At 44.4% G+C, this 16,997-nt stretch overlaps 1 protein-coding gene across 1 annotated transcript in view; it reads left to right on the top strand.

The window, feature by feature from the left end:
• PIP4K2B (phosphatidylinositol-5-phosphate 4-kinase type 2 beta) overlaps positions 1-16,997 on the top strand; it is a 645,829-nt gene that overhangs the window by 566,197 nt on the left and 62,635 nt on the right. Inside the window, exon 7 of the mRNA XM_086924326.1 lies at positions 16,322-16,435. Coding sequence (XP_086780452.1) covers positions 16,322-16,435 — 114 coding nt within the window. The remainder of the gene's footprint in view (positions 1-16,321; positions 16,436-16,997) is intronic.

The raw sequence follows: 16,997 nt of genomic DNA, 5'->3' as shown, positions 1-16,997 counted from the left end.
CCCTCTTCCTATGCTGATAATGTCATGTACAGCGAGTTTATCAATTGGCTGATAACAGCCTTGGACTCTCTTGCCCCCTTTAAAAAGCATTATGAGGCAAGAAAACGTCCTTCTGCCTCCTGGTTTTCTGAAAGATTGAGGAAACTCAGGCAGGTCTGCCGTCAACAGGAAAGAAAATGGCGAACGGGCCTTTCAAGAGTAGAAAGAGAACTGCATAAAAGCCGGCTAAGGGAATATAAGGTAGCTATTAAAGAGGAAAAGGTTTCTTTTTTTTTACCCATGACTGAATCCACCAGATCCCCTAGGGAATTTTTTGCTATTATCAACTCTCTCTTAGTCCCTGTGAATAGTGCCAGCACCGAGGTTTCCCAGGATCTCTGCGATAAAATGGCAGACTTTTTTCATACCAAAATCAAGGAAATTTATACCGCCCTAGAGAATTCAAATCTGGGTAAGGATAAAACATCTTTTCCTATTGATTCAGTGAAAGTTCCTATGGGGAACCGTCACTTACGATCTTTTCCACCTATCCTTCAAGAAGAAACTGATTCGCTGTTAAGTGGGATTAGGTCTGGGTCCCTACTTGAACTGTGTCCTCTTAAGATCCTGAAACTGGGAAAGGAGGTAGTTATATCTCCTCTAACAACCATTATCAACTCTGCTATCTCTGCTGGCCAATTTCCCACTGCGTGGAAAACTGCAGTAGTAAAACCCCTGCTCAAGAAGGCCTCCCTTGATCCAGCTGAATCCAAAAACTATAGGCATATCTCGTTGTTGCCTGTCCCTGGCAAAATCGTGGAAAAACACCTTAACCGCCATCTCAGTTGCTACTTGGAGGAATATCAACTGCTCGATGGTTCACAGCATGGGTTCAGGAGGGAGCACAGCACCAAATCAGCTCTAACCGTTGTCTTTAACAACATTCGGCAACAGGTTGATGCTGGTCACACCACCTTGCTGATCCTCCTTGATCTGACCACAGCCTTCGATACGATCTCCCCGAGTAGGCTGGTTGGTAGGCTCCAGGACATTGGGATAGAGGGATCTGCACTTAGCTTGTTGTCCTCTTTCCTCATGGAACGGTTACATATAGTTAAGATGGGCCAATTCTTGTCTGCCCCCCCAAAAAAAATTTGTGGAGTACCCTTGGGATCCTCATTGAGTCCCACTCTCTTCAATATCTATGTAGCCCCGCTCGCTGCTGTGGTTAGGTCTTTCGGTTTAGAAGTCCTGTCCTACGCTGATGATACTCAGATTCTGATTTCCATCACAGAGTGTCTCAGCCTCAGCAGCAAATTTTAATAATTGCATGCAAGCGGTGGCTGCATGGATGGTGGAGAATTATCTAAGACTCAATGGGGATAAAACTGAGGTTATCATTTTTGGAGACAAGCTTGATATTTGGTCAAAGGCCTGGTGGTCTACTTCTCTAGGAGCCCTGCCATGTTCCCTGCCTAAGTGCCAAGAATCTAGGCATTATTGTAGACTCCTCTCTGTCATTAAAGTCACAAATAAATAGAACTGTTGCAACCTGCTTTGGGATGCTAAGGACTCTTAGGAAGATCTTTCCTTTTCTCTCCCTCTCAGCTCGGAAACAGGCAGTGGTTGCCTTTGTGGAATCTAGGTTGGATTATTGCAATGCCCTTTATTTAGGAATAAATGGGGGACTTTTGCACCGACTCCAACTAGAGCAGAATGCAGCTGCTAGGCTGGTGATGGGTCTCCCTAAATTTCATGCCATCTCATCCACCATTAAGAGCCTTCACTGGCTCCCGCTGGGGAGGAGAATTGCTTTTAAAGCACTGTGTATGGTACAACAAGGGTGCGGAAGGCATTAATAAATTGTTTCACCGTTACATTCCGAGCAGGAATCTAAGATCTGCTGCCAGGAATTGGGTAACAGTTGCTAGGTTCGGGAAAGCCAGATGGGGAGGGAGGGCTTTTTTGCTGTTGTGCGCGAATTTGTGGAATCTGCTTTCTCTCTCAATCTCTAATTTGGAATTGCATCCTGCCTTTAGGAAATCTTTGAAGACCTGGATTTTCTCTTGCTCCAGTCCTCATATCCCTTAAACCCTAAGTTTTAGTAATTTGTGAACTTTGATATACTGACCCTGTCTGCAGCGCCTTGATGCCTTCGAGCTAGGTTCGCGCTTTAAAAGTTTTATATTCATTCATTCATTCATATGTGGGTGTTAATGTGGTACTTATGAGGGGCAATAAAGGCCAGGACAATGTTAACAAGTGTAAAAATAGCAAAATAGTGCAGTAATGCTATCACAAAATATACAGCATAATTCGCCTTTGCTTGCTGCAGAATTGTCAACCATGCTGCATAATTTGGCCTTCTCCTGACGCATAATTCCAATGGCCCTGTTTATAGTGCTATGAGGTCCCAGACTGTAGCAGAAAGTACTGTGAATATGTAAGTCATTATTTTAAAACAGTATTTACATAGTCTAAGCTAGGCTGCTGCAAAATGATGCAGTGATTGAGATAAAACAAGTTCTTACAAAATATACATTTTAGTAATAAGTAATCAAACTGTATCTAATGCAGACATTTTTGTAAGTGTCTCCACTATTCCAGATCCCAGCTGATAACTCCTTTACATTACATCTTAAAAAGAATAGATCTTTGCCACCATAAAGCTTAAAGCAGATCCACTGGAATTATTCAGCAGAAGAGGACAACATTGTGTGGCAGGTTTGACTAAATTATGCGGCAAGAAAAGGTAAATTATTTGGCACAATCAGCCACAGTGTGTGGTTAGCATTACTTCATTATTTTGTAATTTTAACTCATGGTAACGCTGTCAGGGGAAATATTTCACCTCATTAGTACCAGTTTAACACCCAAAGTCAGCAGAAAGCGACTACAAGATTACCAGTCAATCTTTGCAAAGGGCCTTCCACTGCTCCGGGACATGTAGCAAATGCACTAAACTGATAATTATGTGGAAAAAGCTGCTGCTGCAGAAACTCCTCATTCCAGTGGCCCTGGCTTTAAGTGACTCAATCAATTAATGGCTGGTAAGAAGGCCGGTTTCTTTTTTAACTTTCTGCACTACTGCCACACACTTCGTTTCAGGCACCAGCATCTCAAAGTCAGTATTAACCATTCAGGGGAAGTTTTTTTGTGAAAGCAGAGTCCATGGGGTGGCAGGTAGAAGGCCAGCAGGGTTGCATTCAGATGCAGAGCCCTAATCCCCTCGATCCTTGGGGCCTCACAGAAATTGTCTAGGAAAGGAGCAAGGTTCAAAGATATTGTCAAAGAGAAGGCCCAGAATAAGGAGCACTGTATGCAGACTCATTTTTATGTTTACAAATGGCCAGAGACCGCTTCTTCAGAGAGATACCCCAAAGAAGGTGACAATATAAGTGTTTTTGGTTTTTTTAAAGGGTCATTCATTAGTGAAACTGGTACTGCTGCCAAGTGTGTAAGTGGCCACTGCTGGTTATCATAAAGGAGCAGATGCAGCAGGACTGGGGGCCAGGAATTTGGGGGGCCCACGGCATCACAAGTATGACTGTCTACCTTTAAAAAAAGGGGCTTCAGAGCCTATTGTTCTTTCAAGCATTAGGACAGAGGTGATGATCCATCATGGTGGGGACGAGGTAAAAGAGGCAGAGGAGATGGCCTGGCACTCAGGACTGCAGTTATCATTAGTGCAGCAGGTATTGTTGCATTGGGGTCAAAGAGTATGAGGGGCTCACAACACCCCAATTATGGGGAGTAGTTTTTTTGGGATATCTGTTTTTGTTTGATGCATTTGCTGTTTTATAAGTCTCATATTTGGTGCGGTTCATAAGCTATAGAAAAAGTATTCCTGAAATCATCTCATAAGCCCGCTCCCTGCCCGCAGCCAAGTCCCTCGGCTCCCCCAATCCTTCCCATAAAGTTTTGGAGGGGGGCCCGACCTCAAAACATTTTGCTTAGGTGGGGCTCAGAGTAAAAAAGTTTGAAGACCTCTGCAGTAAGGGAAGGAGCAATCCCACGAGCCATTCTAGTATACTTCAGGAACTTTTTACTGCATCAAGCAATCTCTGAAAAAGCCAGACCCGAAGCAAGGAGGACCAGGGGTGGAGTCTCGTTTTTCATTCGACCGGACTTTTGCCACACTATCGTCGAAAGGCGCTGGTGGCTACGGAAACTGATCAAACCTTTCCAGAACAAAAACGCACAAGCCTTCTTAAACAATCCCGCTCAGCTAAAAGTGATCTGGGGGGGACAAACACTTTTTTTGTATTGGAAATTACAGCTAAAGAACATTTGAATAGCCTTACAATTTAGAAATGGCTAGACTAAGCTAACCATAAGAAATGAGTTGATTACGGAAGTTTATATAGAAGCATAAAATCAAAGTGGGAAAGTAGGGGTTTAAGCCGGTGGATCTTCTCTCTTAGGGCAGCATGTATTTTGTTGTTGAACATAAGGGTGAGAATGATACGGCTCTCGGCCTGGCACGTCACATCCATCGCGCACAGGCTACAGTCTGAGTGCTTCTCAAGGGTGGTGGGGGAGGGGGATGGGTGGAGAGGGGGTTGGGGCAATGGCTGGTGCAGGGGAGGTGGCGGTAGAAATTTAAAGAAAAAACATACCCAGCAACGAGATGGAAATATTTCTGCAGAAGAATCACTTTATGAATGGATAAAAACTAATAGACTTATATCAGGTGGGTACGAAGTTAGGTACAGATGGGGAGGGTATTTGCTCATTGAATGTGGGGGGACTTAATGATAGAGGGAAACGGTCATGGTTGGCAGAGCGTGTGAGGACGAGTGCCTTTGATATAGTGTGTCTACAGGAGACACACATTCCTTGGAGGAAGAGGGGTCTGATGGGCATTGAGGACTATAATATGCTGGTTTGCACGTCTCCGAGCTCTAATATTTGAGGTGTGGCAATCTTGGCAAAGACTGCCTTATGACAGGCTAAACGCAAGGCTTCAGACGCACTGGGAAGGTGGACACTGGTGAAGTTACATGCAGGACTTACAGTTTGTGTGGTGTATGGTTCAAACCAAGACGATCCAAAGATCTTTGAAGACCTTGAGCTGGAGCTGGCGGCATTTTAATATCTCCATGAACCCTCACCGTGGGAGCTGGAGAAGATTTTCAAGTGTGACCACGTGAGGAATAAAATACACCCAGCCATACATAAATAACTTTCATCACTTTATTCGTCATGTTTTCAAAATGCACAAAGTCCATTAATAGATTATTGTAGCAATAGTTTGGAAATAACTCTATTTCTTCAAAAAATGTTTTACAGCTATTGGTAAGAATACTTTCGATTGAAAAACACTTTTCAAATAAACCTGCAAAAGGTTTCCACATTCTTTATTGTACTCTTTCTTTCTTGTCTGTGTCTTTAATTGCTTAGTGATAAGTAGGGAAATCTGTCATCTCGCTGCTAGCCTTATAGTTTTAGCCCACCATACTGCGCTTGCTTCTGTTTTTTTCCAAAGCTTTTTGCATGCCAATGGGTACTACATGGCTAAGGGCATTGGAAAAGCGAATACGTCACAAAGGCTAGACCTATTGGCTTTGCCAATGCTTGTTAGTGGTGCTAATCGAAACATGAGGGAAAATTGAATACTTTCCTATAATTTCTGTATTCCATTCTGTGCACCTTTATTGTGCCAGTTGTAGCACAAACTAATAGCTCACCCTCCTCCAAAGTAGGTTTGTCTTAAATTCTGTGAATTTTTAACTCTACATGTGAGAGCGCAACTGTTGGAGGATGTACACCAGGCCACAGGCTTCACCAGGTCATTGTCCTGTTTGCTAGCCTTTGAGAAAACTGACTCATATCCTTCCTTGCTCAGTCGACACATCCTGTTTCTCGACTCTTTTCAACTAAGTATAGTCTGTGCTAACATCTTTACCATCCTCACACTGTTGTCTCTTTGCAGCCTAACTTGTTGTCTACGTTTAATCAATGGAAACATATTTTAGCCCGGTTATGTGGCACGGGCACATTAACTGTAGCCCCTAGGCGCCTTTATTGACTGTTAATTGTCTCTGGCCTTCTAGGTAGGTGTCTGATAGCCTCCTATGCTCTTTGTAGTGTGATCTATGGTGTATGTTCCTGGCGATTCCAGAAAGAAGATGTTTTACATGTACATAATCGTTATTTCTTTCAGTGGGCAGAACAAGTTGAACTAGCTAACCTTCGGTACCAGCCAGCTGTTAAATCTTTTTGCTGTATGGCCCAGGCTTTTTAGTGTACTTTGTGCCATCTCTCCTTTGGGACCGTTTCTTTCACTGATCCAGCTGGCTCAGGTGACCTACAGGCGGTGACTCAGCTTGAAGGCAGTCCAGGCTAGACATTGCACAATACTGTTTTTACAGTCAAAGTAGTTATTCTCCTGTTGCGTATCGAGCCTTCAACAAAGACCCCAGCCATCAAAGTCATTGGTCACGTGGACAAACCAAAGGTTCTTAATTCCAAAGTCTTCTATTCGGGAAAAAACATGAATTCTTACTTGTTTGGGCATCAAAGGACAGGATTTATTTTATTTATAAAGTTTTATATAGCGCTTCACAATTGGCAGGAAGAAAGGTAATCATTGCAGTACAGGCGTCAAATAAGAATACCAAACAAAACCATTACAGAAGGGGTCAACCGAGAACAACGCAATAGCTGGTACATAGCGAATTGGGAAGGGAGCAAATGATTAATTAAAGAAGTATAGCAACCAGCTCATGGCTTAAAGGTGCAAGTCCAGTAACTTAAAACAGATGATCCAAACCCATTTAAGGTAAGAACTTGTTCATAAGGAATCTTTTAACTTCCAATTTGAAAGCAACCGTGGTGGAGATTCTACGTACTTCCGGAGGGAGAGAGTTCCAGATCTTCGTAGCAGAGCCGGAGAAAGCTCAGTGACACGTTCTCTTTTTGCGAAAGATCTGTGGTTTCAGGAGGAAAGAGTTAGCACTTCTTGAAGTTCTACGACCTCTGGATGATTCTAGCTTTTGAGCTAGATAACTGGGGGTTTTGAAATGGAGGGCTTTTTGAGACAGGCAGGCGATCTTTAGCTGTATTCTTGCTTCATAGTGCAGCCCATTTAGGGATTTTAGGACTGGGGATGTGTGTGCATTTCTTTTTGTACCCATAACGAATCTGGCAGCAGCATTCAATGAAGCCCTTAGTGGGGCCAAGGTATATTTGGGGAGGTCACAGAGCGTAGCACTGCTATAGTCTAGCCTCGGCAAAACAAGCGCTTAGGACCACTTGCTTTAAGTCAGCTTGTGGAAGGAATGGTTTCAGATTCCTGAGTAGCTTCATCAGGTGATTAGCTCCCTTGCACACCTTGCTAATATCATTCTTCATGTTCAGATGCTTGTCCAGGGTGATTCCGAGAGATTTGGCTGAGTCAATGAGGGGGGAGCAGTTGAAAGCAGTGAGGTGGTTCATCCAGAGGTTTACTGTGGGAGTGTGTTTCGGAGGGGAAATGAGAAGGAATTCTATTTGGAGGTGTTGAGCAGGAGGTGATTCTCAGTTAACCAGTTTTGAGTATTCGTTAGGGTAGTGTTGAGTAATATGAGGTTATAAGGAGAAGTGATTTTCAGATAAAGTTGCGTGTCATCCACATACATATGGAAGAGAATGTTTGTGGAATTTAGTGCATTAGCTAATGGCTCCAAGAACAAGTTGAAGAGTGTAGGAGATAGGGCGGCCCTTTGGGGACCCCCATGGATGTTGGTGAGGGCTGGGATAGGTAGTGTTTCGCATTTACTCTTTGGGATCTGTGGTGGAGGAAGGACGAGAACCATTGCAACACCAGACCAGAAAGGCCTATCCTGTGCTCCAAAATTAATAAGAGGTTGTTGTGATGGACCGTGTCAAACGCAGAGGAAAGGTCAAGGAGGATTAGGAGGCAAGATTCATTTTGGTCAAGCATTTTTAAAATGCCATCCATAACATAAGTGAGAGCTTATTTGGTGCTGTGCCCGATCTGAAAGCCAGATTGATGTTGGTCCAGGAGTTGGAAATTCTCGATGTGAGCGCAAAGTTGTGATTTGACATATTTTTCTAGGAGTTTGGCTAGAATGGGGATGTTAGAGAGAGGAAGTTGTTAAGGTCAGCACCATCTGCGTTAGTTTTTAAAAAAAATATAGGTGAAACCTGAGCTGCTTTAGGCAATCCGGGGTCATGCCTTGTGGCAGTCAAGCGTTGACAATCTTTGTCCAAATGGAGATGACGACATCCTTGATTTCTTTGAAAACGGAAGGTGGCAGCGGGTCGCTGACATGATTAGATGGGTTAATATTCTGAAGAATCTTGTTAATATCTCTTTCACTGAAGGGAGTAAAGGTACCCCATGAGGCATTGTTCTTGGTGCTCAGGCTAATTGGTTTGAGCTTCTCTTAGAGGGCCGGAGGGTGCGTAAACCCATAGGATGGCAAAAGAACCTCCTTGGAATCAAGTTCAATATTGATTTCTCAGTAAAGAAAGCAGCAAGTTTGTTGCAGTAAGGTGGGCTGACTAGAGTCAGAGCGGTAGGGTGCTTCCACCGATTGTTTAACAATTTCAAAAAGTTTCTTGGGGCGATTAGAGGCTTGATTAAGTTGGGATCTGAAGCAGTCAGCCATATTATAGGTGCTCCTTATCGATCTAAGGACTTTTAGCTGCTCCGAGGATGGTTTGGATCTACAAAATCTTTCAATTGCCCTTAAGGTTGCGGCGTTCGTTCTGAGTTTAAGTTGTCATTGAACCACAGTTTGGATATTTCTGTTGAGGCATTTTTTGGTTGGAGTGTTGCAAAGGAATCCATGATGCTAGAGATAGTGGAGTTGTAGAAGTCCGTGAGTACATGAACGTCAGACATGTCAACTTGGGAAGAAAGGGTATTTTTACAGTGGGTTGCTAGTTCAGCTGTATTGATATACATCTGAGGTGCCTTTTCCATATCTTCAATTTCTTTGGTTGAACATTCCTCAGGGACACCTCACTGTTAATATAAAAGAAGATGGTGTGATGGTCGGACTAATCGCAAGGCATGGTGTTTCCTTTGGTGATGATAAGATCCAGATTTTCTCCTTTATTATGAGTTGACCGGTCACAGTGTTGAATCAGCTCGTGATCACTTGAGAATGATTTAAGGCAAGTTACAGCTTGGTCATTGGGGTTAGACCAGTGAAGTTGGAAATCACTGAGGAAGATTTAGGACATTATGGAATCGACATTGTGTTTTTAATTAATTGTTCGATGAAGGAGAGATTGTCCCCTGGGGTTGATAAAATGTATGTAGTTTGCAAACCGGAAGGGTGTCACTTAAGATGTTGATACAAAAGTATTCACTGGAGGATGGCGTAGAGGACTCAGAGTGGGAAATCGAGAGTGTGTCCGATGTATACAAGCTAGTCCACCGCCCAGCTTCTTAGCTCTGTCTAAACAAATTGTCATAGGTAAGAGGTCTAGGATAGGAGTGGAAGAGGGATTGAGCCAAGTTTCAGGTTTCTGACTCACAATGGTTATTGGCATGGATTAACTTTACTTATGAGCTTCGGTTTAAATGTCAAAATGCAAAGAGCATTTTTGTATGAAGTACTTCAGAAGCTACTCTTAATGCCACCCCCACCATCTCTTAATTTATCCCTGATGTTAACATCCATTTTTCAATTTACTTTATAGAGAGCGTAATGCTTGGTGTTCAATCAGGATCTGTACAACCGTTCTGGAGGTTGTGCATTTCTGCATTTGTATATCTTACTAGAGAAAAATGTACTTCTGCACTACTTTATTTTTCTCCTTCCCGTAACCAGTCTTTCACCGGTTGTGAGATCTCTTTTTATTTGCTTTCTGTGGTTGCTAGTGATATGACACTGGTACTTCAGTTACAAATGTCTTGGCATGCAGTATGCCCACCTTCCGTCCTATATGCTTATAAGCTTCTGCTGCTCATTAAATAATTGATACCTACAGTATTAACATCAACTAGAGTTCAGAGCAAGTTACTTGGTTCTTGCTGCAGACTGAACTCACAAGTTATTTGATCCATAACTCCTAGATCTTAAGCATCTGTATGGACTATGTTTATTTTTACACACTTTACATTCACAATTTTCCAGAGAAGTTTCCGGTGGTGGGGGCTCAGCTGCACAGACGCTCCGGGACAAATCGCTTCATAGCGGCCACGATGGAAGTGCTTAGAACCAGAACAAATAATACAGTGCGCTACAAATTCCTATCCCATGAACATCCAGTAGAAACTGGAAGGAGGGGCGCTAATGACTTCCCCCTCTCCGCTTGCAGCGCTGGTGTGTTTACCCGCAGGACTCTAGGAGCTACATGCCTGACTTTGTCGCTGGGATTGGCTCTCGCCTGTTTCCCTATCATTCTCTATAAGCTGGTGCATATTAATAAAAACATGCTCCCTTTCTGTTTTCCTAGCTTCAGCTGTAACTTGTTAATACTGCAGACCTTCTTTTATATTTGTCTTAATCTGTACATTTTTAATTTATGGCCAGCATTCCACCCAGATTCAGCTGTAGGTCTCTCCGTAATTTGTGGACGTGACACTTCGTCAGTAAGCTGTTGGTTGTAATATTCCTTTATGGCTGAAAGCTTTAGTGCTATTATTAGTTGAAAGCAATATTTCTAGCTTGTATTTATTCTTGGTTAACAAGAGAGTTGAGTAATGTAATGTGCGCTTGGAGAGTGCATCACTGACCCCTTCTGGCACCATTTACAAATAAGACCTGTTTATTTCTCAACCATGTGCTCGAAGGATGCGCTTCTGCGGGGAGTTAGCTCAGACCACTGGCCGTCTCTGATCTTTGGTCCTTCAGATTCCAGGTTTAAGAGTCTGCTAGTTACACTGCTGCCAGTAAGCCCCATCATGCCCGCTTTCATCCAACCCTTATTATTTAGCTAAGAGAATGTTGTATGCTGGGACTTGTAGTTTTGCCGTACTTATCGTAGTTTGTGATCTACCAGACCTGGAAGATGACACCAGGTTCAGTATGCAAGAACAGTATAGGACAGTACTTGCACTTCTTGGCAGGTCTGATCAATATTAGAAAGTACCAGCACTTCTCCCTGTGGCTGCTCTCCTAGCAATGCTTAGCTCCAGCACTTGCCGTCATGGATGCAATGAGCAGTGCCAGCACTTTTCAGCAGGTCAAACTCACAAGTAACCTGTAGCACGGCACGTCAAAGCAGGACTGCCCGACTTGCAACTGACAGCAGCAGCACTCTTGTGCATGGCCGCAATGGCAAGCATCTCTCAGCCGTTTTGTGTACAAGTAATGGGCAGTACCAGCAGTTCTCTCAATGGCTGCTGTGGACAGTTCCAGCAAGACATTAATACTCTGCCTGTAATGGGCAGAAACAGCCCTCCCCCATGATTCCACAGCACCACCACTCCATGCTTCCATAGCACCACCACTCTATCCTTCCACAGCACCATCCTTCCACCGCGCCATCCTTCTACAGCACCACCGCGTCATCCTTCTACAGCACCACTGCGCAATCCTTCTAAGGCACCATTCCCCCATGCTTCCACAGCACCACTCCCATATGATTCCACAGCACCACCACTCCATGCTTCCATAGCCCCACCACTCTATCCTTCCACAGCACCATCCTTCCACAGCACCACCTCTCCATCCTTCCACAGCACCACCTCTCCATCCTTCCACAACACCACCTCTCCATCCTTCCACAGCACCCCCTCTCCATCCTTCCACAGCACCACCGCGCCATCCTTCCACAGCACCACCGCGCCATCCTTCCACAGCACCACCGCGCCATCCTTCCACAGCACCACCGCGCCATCCTTCCACAGCACCACTGCGCCATCCTTCCACAGCACCACCGCGCCATCCTTCCACAGCACCACCACGCCATCCTTCCACAGCACCACCGCGCCATCCTTCCACAGCACCACTGGGCCATCCTACCACAGTCTGTGTGTGTGTGTGTGCGTGGCTCTGTGTGTGTGTGTGTGCGTGGCTGTGTGTACGTGGCTCTGTCTGTGTCCGTGGCTCTGTCTGTGTCCGTGGCTCTGTCTGTGTGCGTGGCTCTGTCTGTGCGTGGCTCTGTCTGTGCGTGGCTCTGTCTGTGCGTGGCTCTGTCTGTGTGCGTGGCTCTGTGTGTGTGCGTGGCTCTGTCTGTGTGTGCGTGGCTCTGTCTGTGTGCGTGCATGGCTCTGTGTGTGTGCGTGGCTATGTCTGTGTGCGTGGCTCTGTCTGTGTGTGTGCGTGGCTCTGTCTGTGTGTGCGTGGGTCTGTGTGTGTGTGTGTGTGTGCGCGGCTGTGTGTGTGTGTGTGCGTGGCTGTGTGTGTGTGCGCTGCTCTGTCTGTGTGTGTGTGTGCGCGGCTCTGTCTGTGTGTGTGTGTGTGTGTGCGGCTCTGTCTGTGTGTGTGTGTGTGTGCGCGGCTCTGTCTGTGTGTGTGTGCACAGCTCTGTCTGTGTGTGTGTGCGGCTCTGTGTGTGTGTGTGTGCGCGGCTCTGTGTGTGTGTGTGTGTGTGTGTGCGCGGCTCTGTGTGTGTGTGCGCGGCTCTGTGTGTGTGTGTGTGTGTGTGTGTGCGCGGCTCTGTGTGTGTGTGTGCGCGGCTCTGTGTGTGTGTGCGCGGCTCTGTCTGTGTGTGTGCGCGGCTCTGTGTGTGTGTGCGTGGCTCTGTCTGTGTGTGTGCGCGGCTCTGTCTGTGTGTGTGCGCGGCTCTGTCTGTGTGTTTGTGTGTGCGCGGCTCTGTCTGTGTGTTTGTGTGTGCGCGGCTCTGTCTGTGTGTTTGTGTGTGCGCGGCTCTGTGTGTGTGTGTGTGTGTGTGTGTGTGTGCGCGGCTCTGTGTGTGTGTGCGCGGCTCTGTGTGTGTGCGCGCTGCTCTGTCTGTGTGTGTGCGTGCTCTGTCTGTGTGTGTGCGTGCTCTGTCTGTGTGTGTGTGCGCGCGCGGCTCTGTCTGTGTGTGTGTGCGCGCGCGGCTCTGTCTGTGTGTGTGTGCGTGCGCGTCTCTGTGTGTGTGTGTGTGTGTGTGTGTGTGTGTGTGTGTGCGGGGCTCTGTCTGTGTGTGTGTGTGTGTGTGTGTGCGCGCGCGGCTCTGTCTGTATGTGTGCGCGTTGCTCTGTCTGTATGTGTGCGCGTTGCTCTGTCTGTGTGTGTGCGCGTTGCTCTGTCTGTATGTGTGCGCGTTGCTCTGTCTGTATGTGTGCGCGTTGCTCTGTCTGTATGTGTGCGTGTGGCTCTGTCTGTGTGTGTGTGTACGGCTCTGTCTGTGTGTGTGTGTGCGGCTCTGTCTGTATGTGTGTGTGCGGCTCTGTGTGTGTGTATGTGTGTGTGTGCGGCTCTGTCTGTGTGTGTGTGTGCGTGGCTCTGTATGTGTGTGGGTGGCTTTGTGTGTGGCTCTGTGTGTGTGTGCAAATGCAATAGGTCTTGCATTTGCGAGCGATTAAGCTTATTTGCATTGTAAATGACAATGCCATTTATTTACGTTTTAAAAAAAAACATAAATAAAAATGTCATGAGCAATGCCAATAGCTCTAACTTTAAAAATGCTGAGACCATTGCATTGTAAATGCTTGTTGAAAGTTAGCATCTATTAAGAAAAGTAGTTATTTTTTCTAAATTTAATAGAAATTGAAAATATAGTTGACAAATCATAAAGAGGAAACTGGAGAGAGATAAGCACTATATTTATCTGGGAATGTTTTCTCTGCCATGTAGCACAGAACATGTATATATTCAGTAGCAAACAGTGCGGGCTTAATCACATGGTGATGGAATATAAAAAAAAGTATAGTACTGTGGATAAAATCTTCATTCGTTAACGGTGTACACGATAAAAGTGCTACCAACTATCCTATAAGCTGTTACGTTCCTACCGCCTAGGAAACTAATTCTTTTAAACAAAATTGAAGGAAGAGTTTTGAAGAGATTTAGTACCCAGCCATATGAGAGTCAGTCATGACCCTGCTCCCTATGGGAACAGTCCAGCCTAAACTGCCTGGCCAGGTCCTTCCTGACCGACATCGTAATCAGGCCCTAAGTGGCTCGGGTATGCCCAGACATGGGTCCCTTGCTTGCTGCGCCGCTGAATTAAAGTTAGTCTGGCTGATGAGGGGTGCTTGTTTCCAGTTCAGGGAGGACCTGGTCTGGCAGTTTGGGCTGGGCTGTTCCCATGAGGAGAAGGGTCAATACTTATCTGCATATGGTTGCGTCCAAGCTGGTGTGACGTGGCGAGAAAAATAACAATGGGGTGGCATAGTGATCAAAAGAAAGATGGATTAAAGCCAGATCTCTTGACTGGGGACTGACCGCACTCCGTCCATAATCTTGTGTTTTCTATATTCCTGTACAAATGCAAAAACAGCTGATGGACAGAATGCAGAACAATGTCATACATTCACCGCAGTACAGAGATCTGGGCCTAAATCCATTGTTGTTTTGCTCACCATGCCATTCCAGTTTGACCCCAGCCAAATGAGGTTCAAACTGGAGTGGCATGGTGAGGCAAAAAACGATGGATTTAAGGCCAGATCTCTGTACTGGGGTGAATGTATAACATTGTTCTGCATTCTGTCCATCAACTGTTGTTTTTGCATATTCCTGTACAAAGCAAGGTGAGGAATTCTTTACCAGAGATGAAGCTAAAGATTAAGAATGCTGTACCAAAAGGAAGTTATTTGTCTGCTGGAGCATGATGCTTGTGTCTTCAATCATGTACATGAATTCTGGAATCTGCTGGCTTTTAAGAACTAGAAATTTACTATAACAGTGTACATTGGGTAGTTGGCAGAACGTTACTGCCCCAGATAATAGTCGCCCTCTTTGTGAATTAAGTACTCAAGATTTGAATCCTGTTTTTATTTTTTTGTCCAGTGAGATATATCACATGGCTAATATTTTTTAAGAAAATGTCGTTAGGCAACAATGTGAGGACTGCAAAAGAAGCAGTAGATTGTATCCTGAATAATACTCCCTCGTACTGCTACCACATGCTGAATGTTTTTCAAATCCTATTTACATTTGTATTAAATGTGAATTTGCCATATAATCTGTTGTACAACTGCTATGTGTATGGAACTTCTCTACAGTTAACAAATGGTAAACGGACTGCATTTTTCAGATTTCTTAAAACATCAATAGGGGTTTAGTTAAATGGTACAGATTCACAAAATCTTGACAAATCAAATTATTGGAAAAGAATAAACTAGTGGTCAAAAGAACAGAAACTGGTCATGAAATTGACATAAGAAAGCATAAAAAAGTAGATTGGTGGGAGCCTCAAACTGAGAACAAAATCAGGTAGTCGGAATTAAGGAGAAATTGTTCTTTATTTTTTACAATGGAACACAAATAATGGAGAATGTAATAGAAAGAGGTGAGTTGCATTTGCCAACAAGTAGTTGACCTTTCTACATTAAAGCACTAAAGAGGTGTTAGTTTTGGGAATTCACCTCTCCTAATCATGGCTAAGAAAGTGATTAAAGCTAATAGTTGTGGTGAAAGAACAATATGTTAAAATAACATGGAAGTGAAACACTAACTTGTGAATATGTGGAGGTTGAGTTTAAGGCGGAAAGAGGAGATTGTTTGTGCCATTGTTTATACAGCACCCCACTAAATAAAGTGTGTGTGGCTTGACACTTGTGGTTCTAACAGATTCTAATTACTGAAAATGTCATTTTGGTGCACTCTCAATGTTTAACTTGAATCAGTGAATGTCAGAAGATGAATGCAAGAGTGAAGCTGGAGAATGAGATGAGGATCATATAATCTCTCATAATTTTATCTGGTCTACTTGAATCTAAACACTAACCAGTTTGTCTCCACATATTTAAGGTGTAGAGTAACCACTGGAAGGAATAGTAATTTTCTTGGATGCTCCGTGCATAGTATTTAGGGGAAGCTTTCCACAACACAAGTTCTGTTAGTAAATCTTAATATAAAAATAAGGCCCACAGAATGTGGGGTACCTTTTCTGAACTGCTCTTTCTCTGACTAATCTAATTAGGCGAACTACAGAACAATAATAAGTCTGATATCACAGACCATGAGTTAAGTGTACTCAAAATGGTCAAATTGTAATGGATGAAATCACGCTCTGTGAATTTTGTTAAGGGGACAACCGGATCGGAGGAAATATCTGACATATGTATTTGGGATGGGTGCATGAATGTGTTCCTCAGGGTAGGTTGATTTGATTCTGGATATGTGGACCCAGCTCTGTTTTGAGGTAAATGAGATACTGTGCCTCTTATATTGTATCCTACTCTGGTTAGAAACATTGCTTTGAAATGGAAGTCACTGAAGTGGGGAATGTGGAGCCTTTTGAAGAAAGAGTGCTTTTCAGCTGTTCATCATTTCATTCACAGGCAAAGGAACTGCCAACTTTCAAGGATAACGATTTCATCAACGAGGGTCAGAAGCTGCATGTGGAAGAAGAGAACAAGAAAGCCTTCCTGGAGAAGCTGAAGCGAGATGTGGAGGTGGGCAGCTGCTGCTCTTAAAGACGAGGGTTGTCCTTACAAGGATGGCAGTGTTGCTCCTCCATAACTGTTACTTTGTTCATCTTTTATACAGGCACTTTCAGCATAGTACATATTTTGTCTAGATCCGGACTCAAATTGCACTTGGATATTTTTGTATTTAAATAGGCAATATGCTTCAAGTCCTCTTTCCACATCGAGGTTCAACTTTATTTTAGTTACCAATAGCACAATTTCCAGTACACGGGTAGAAGGTCTGTGTGCAGATGTGAGCCTGTTCACCTAACCACCATCTAGAAATGAGGGCCTCAGTGAGAAGGAGGTTAACTCTCTGCCACTCTCAACACTGCATCATACAATGAGTCAACCTGTATTGCCATACTTGCACACACAGAGGACCGCTGTATCCATGGTTAAAAGCCCAGATCCACCTGTAAAGGATGTGTGTTCCTTGCTGTCTGCGCCACAACTGCACATCTTTAATGAGAAATTAGGTGATGTTCGAGGAATATGAGCTGTAGATCCTATTCTTTATCATAGATCGCCATCTGGTGTTGGGTTC

The sequence above is a fragment of the Lissotriton vulgaris genome, chromosome 5 (assembly GCF_964263255.1).
Source record: "Lissotriton vulgaris chromosome 5, aLisVul1.2, whole genome shotgun sequence".
NCBI lineage: Eukaryota > Metazoa > Chordata > Amphibia > Caudata > Salamandridae > Lissotriton > Lissotriton vulgaris.
The sequence above is the reverse complement of the archived record's forward strand: the minus strand, read 5'-3'. Positions and strand labels throughout refer to the sequence as shown.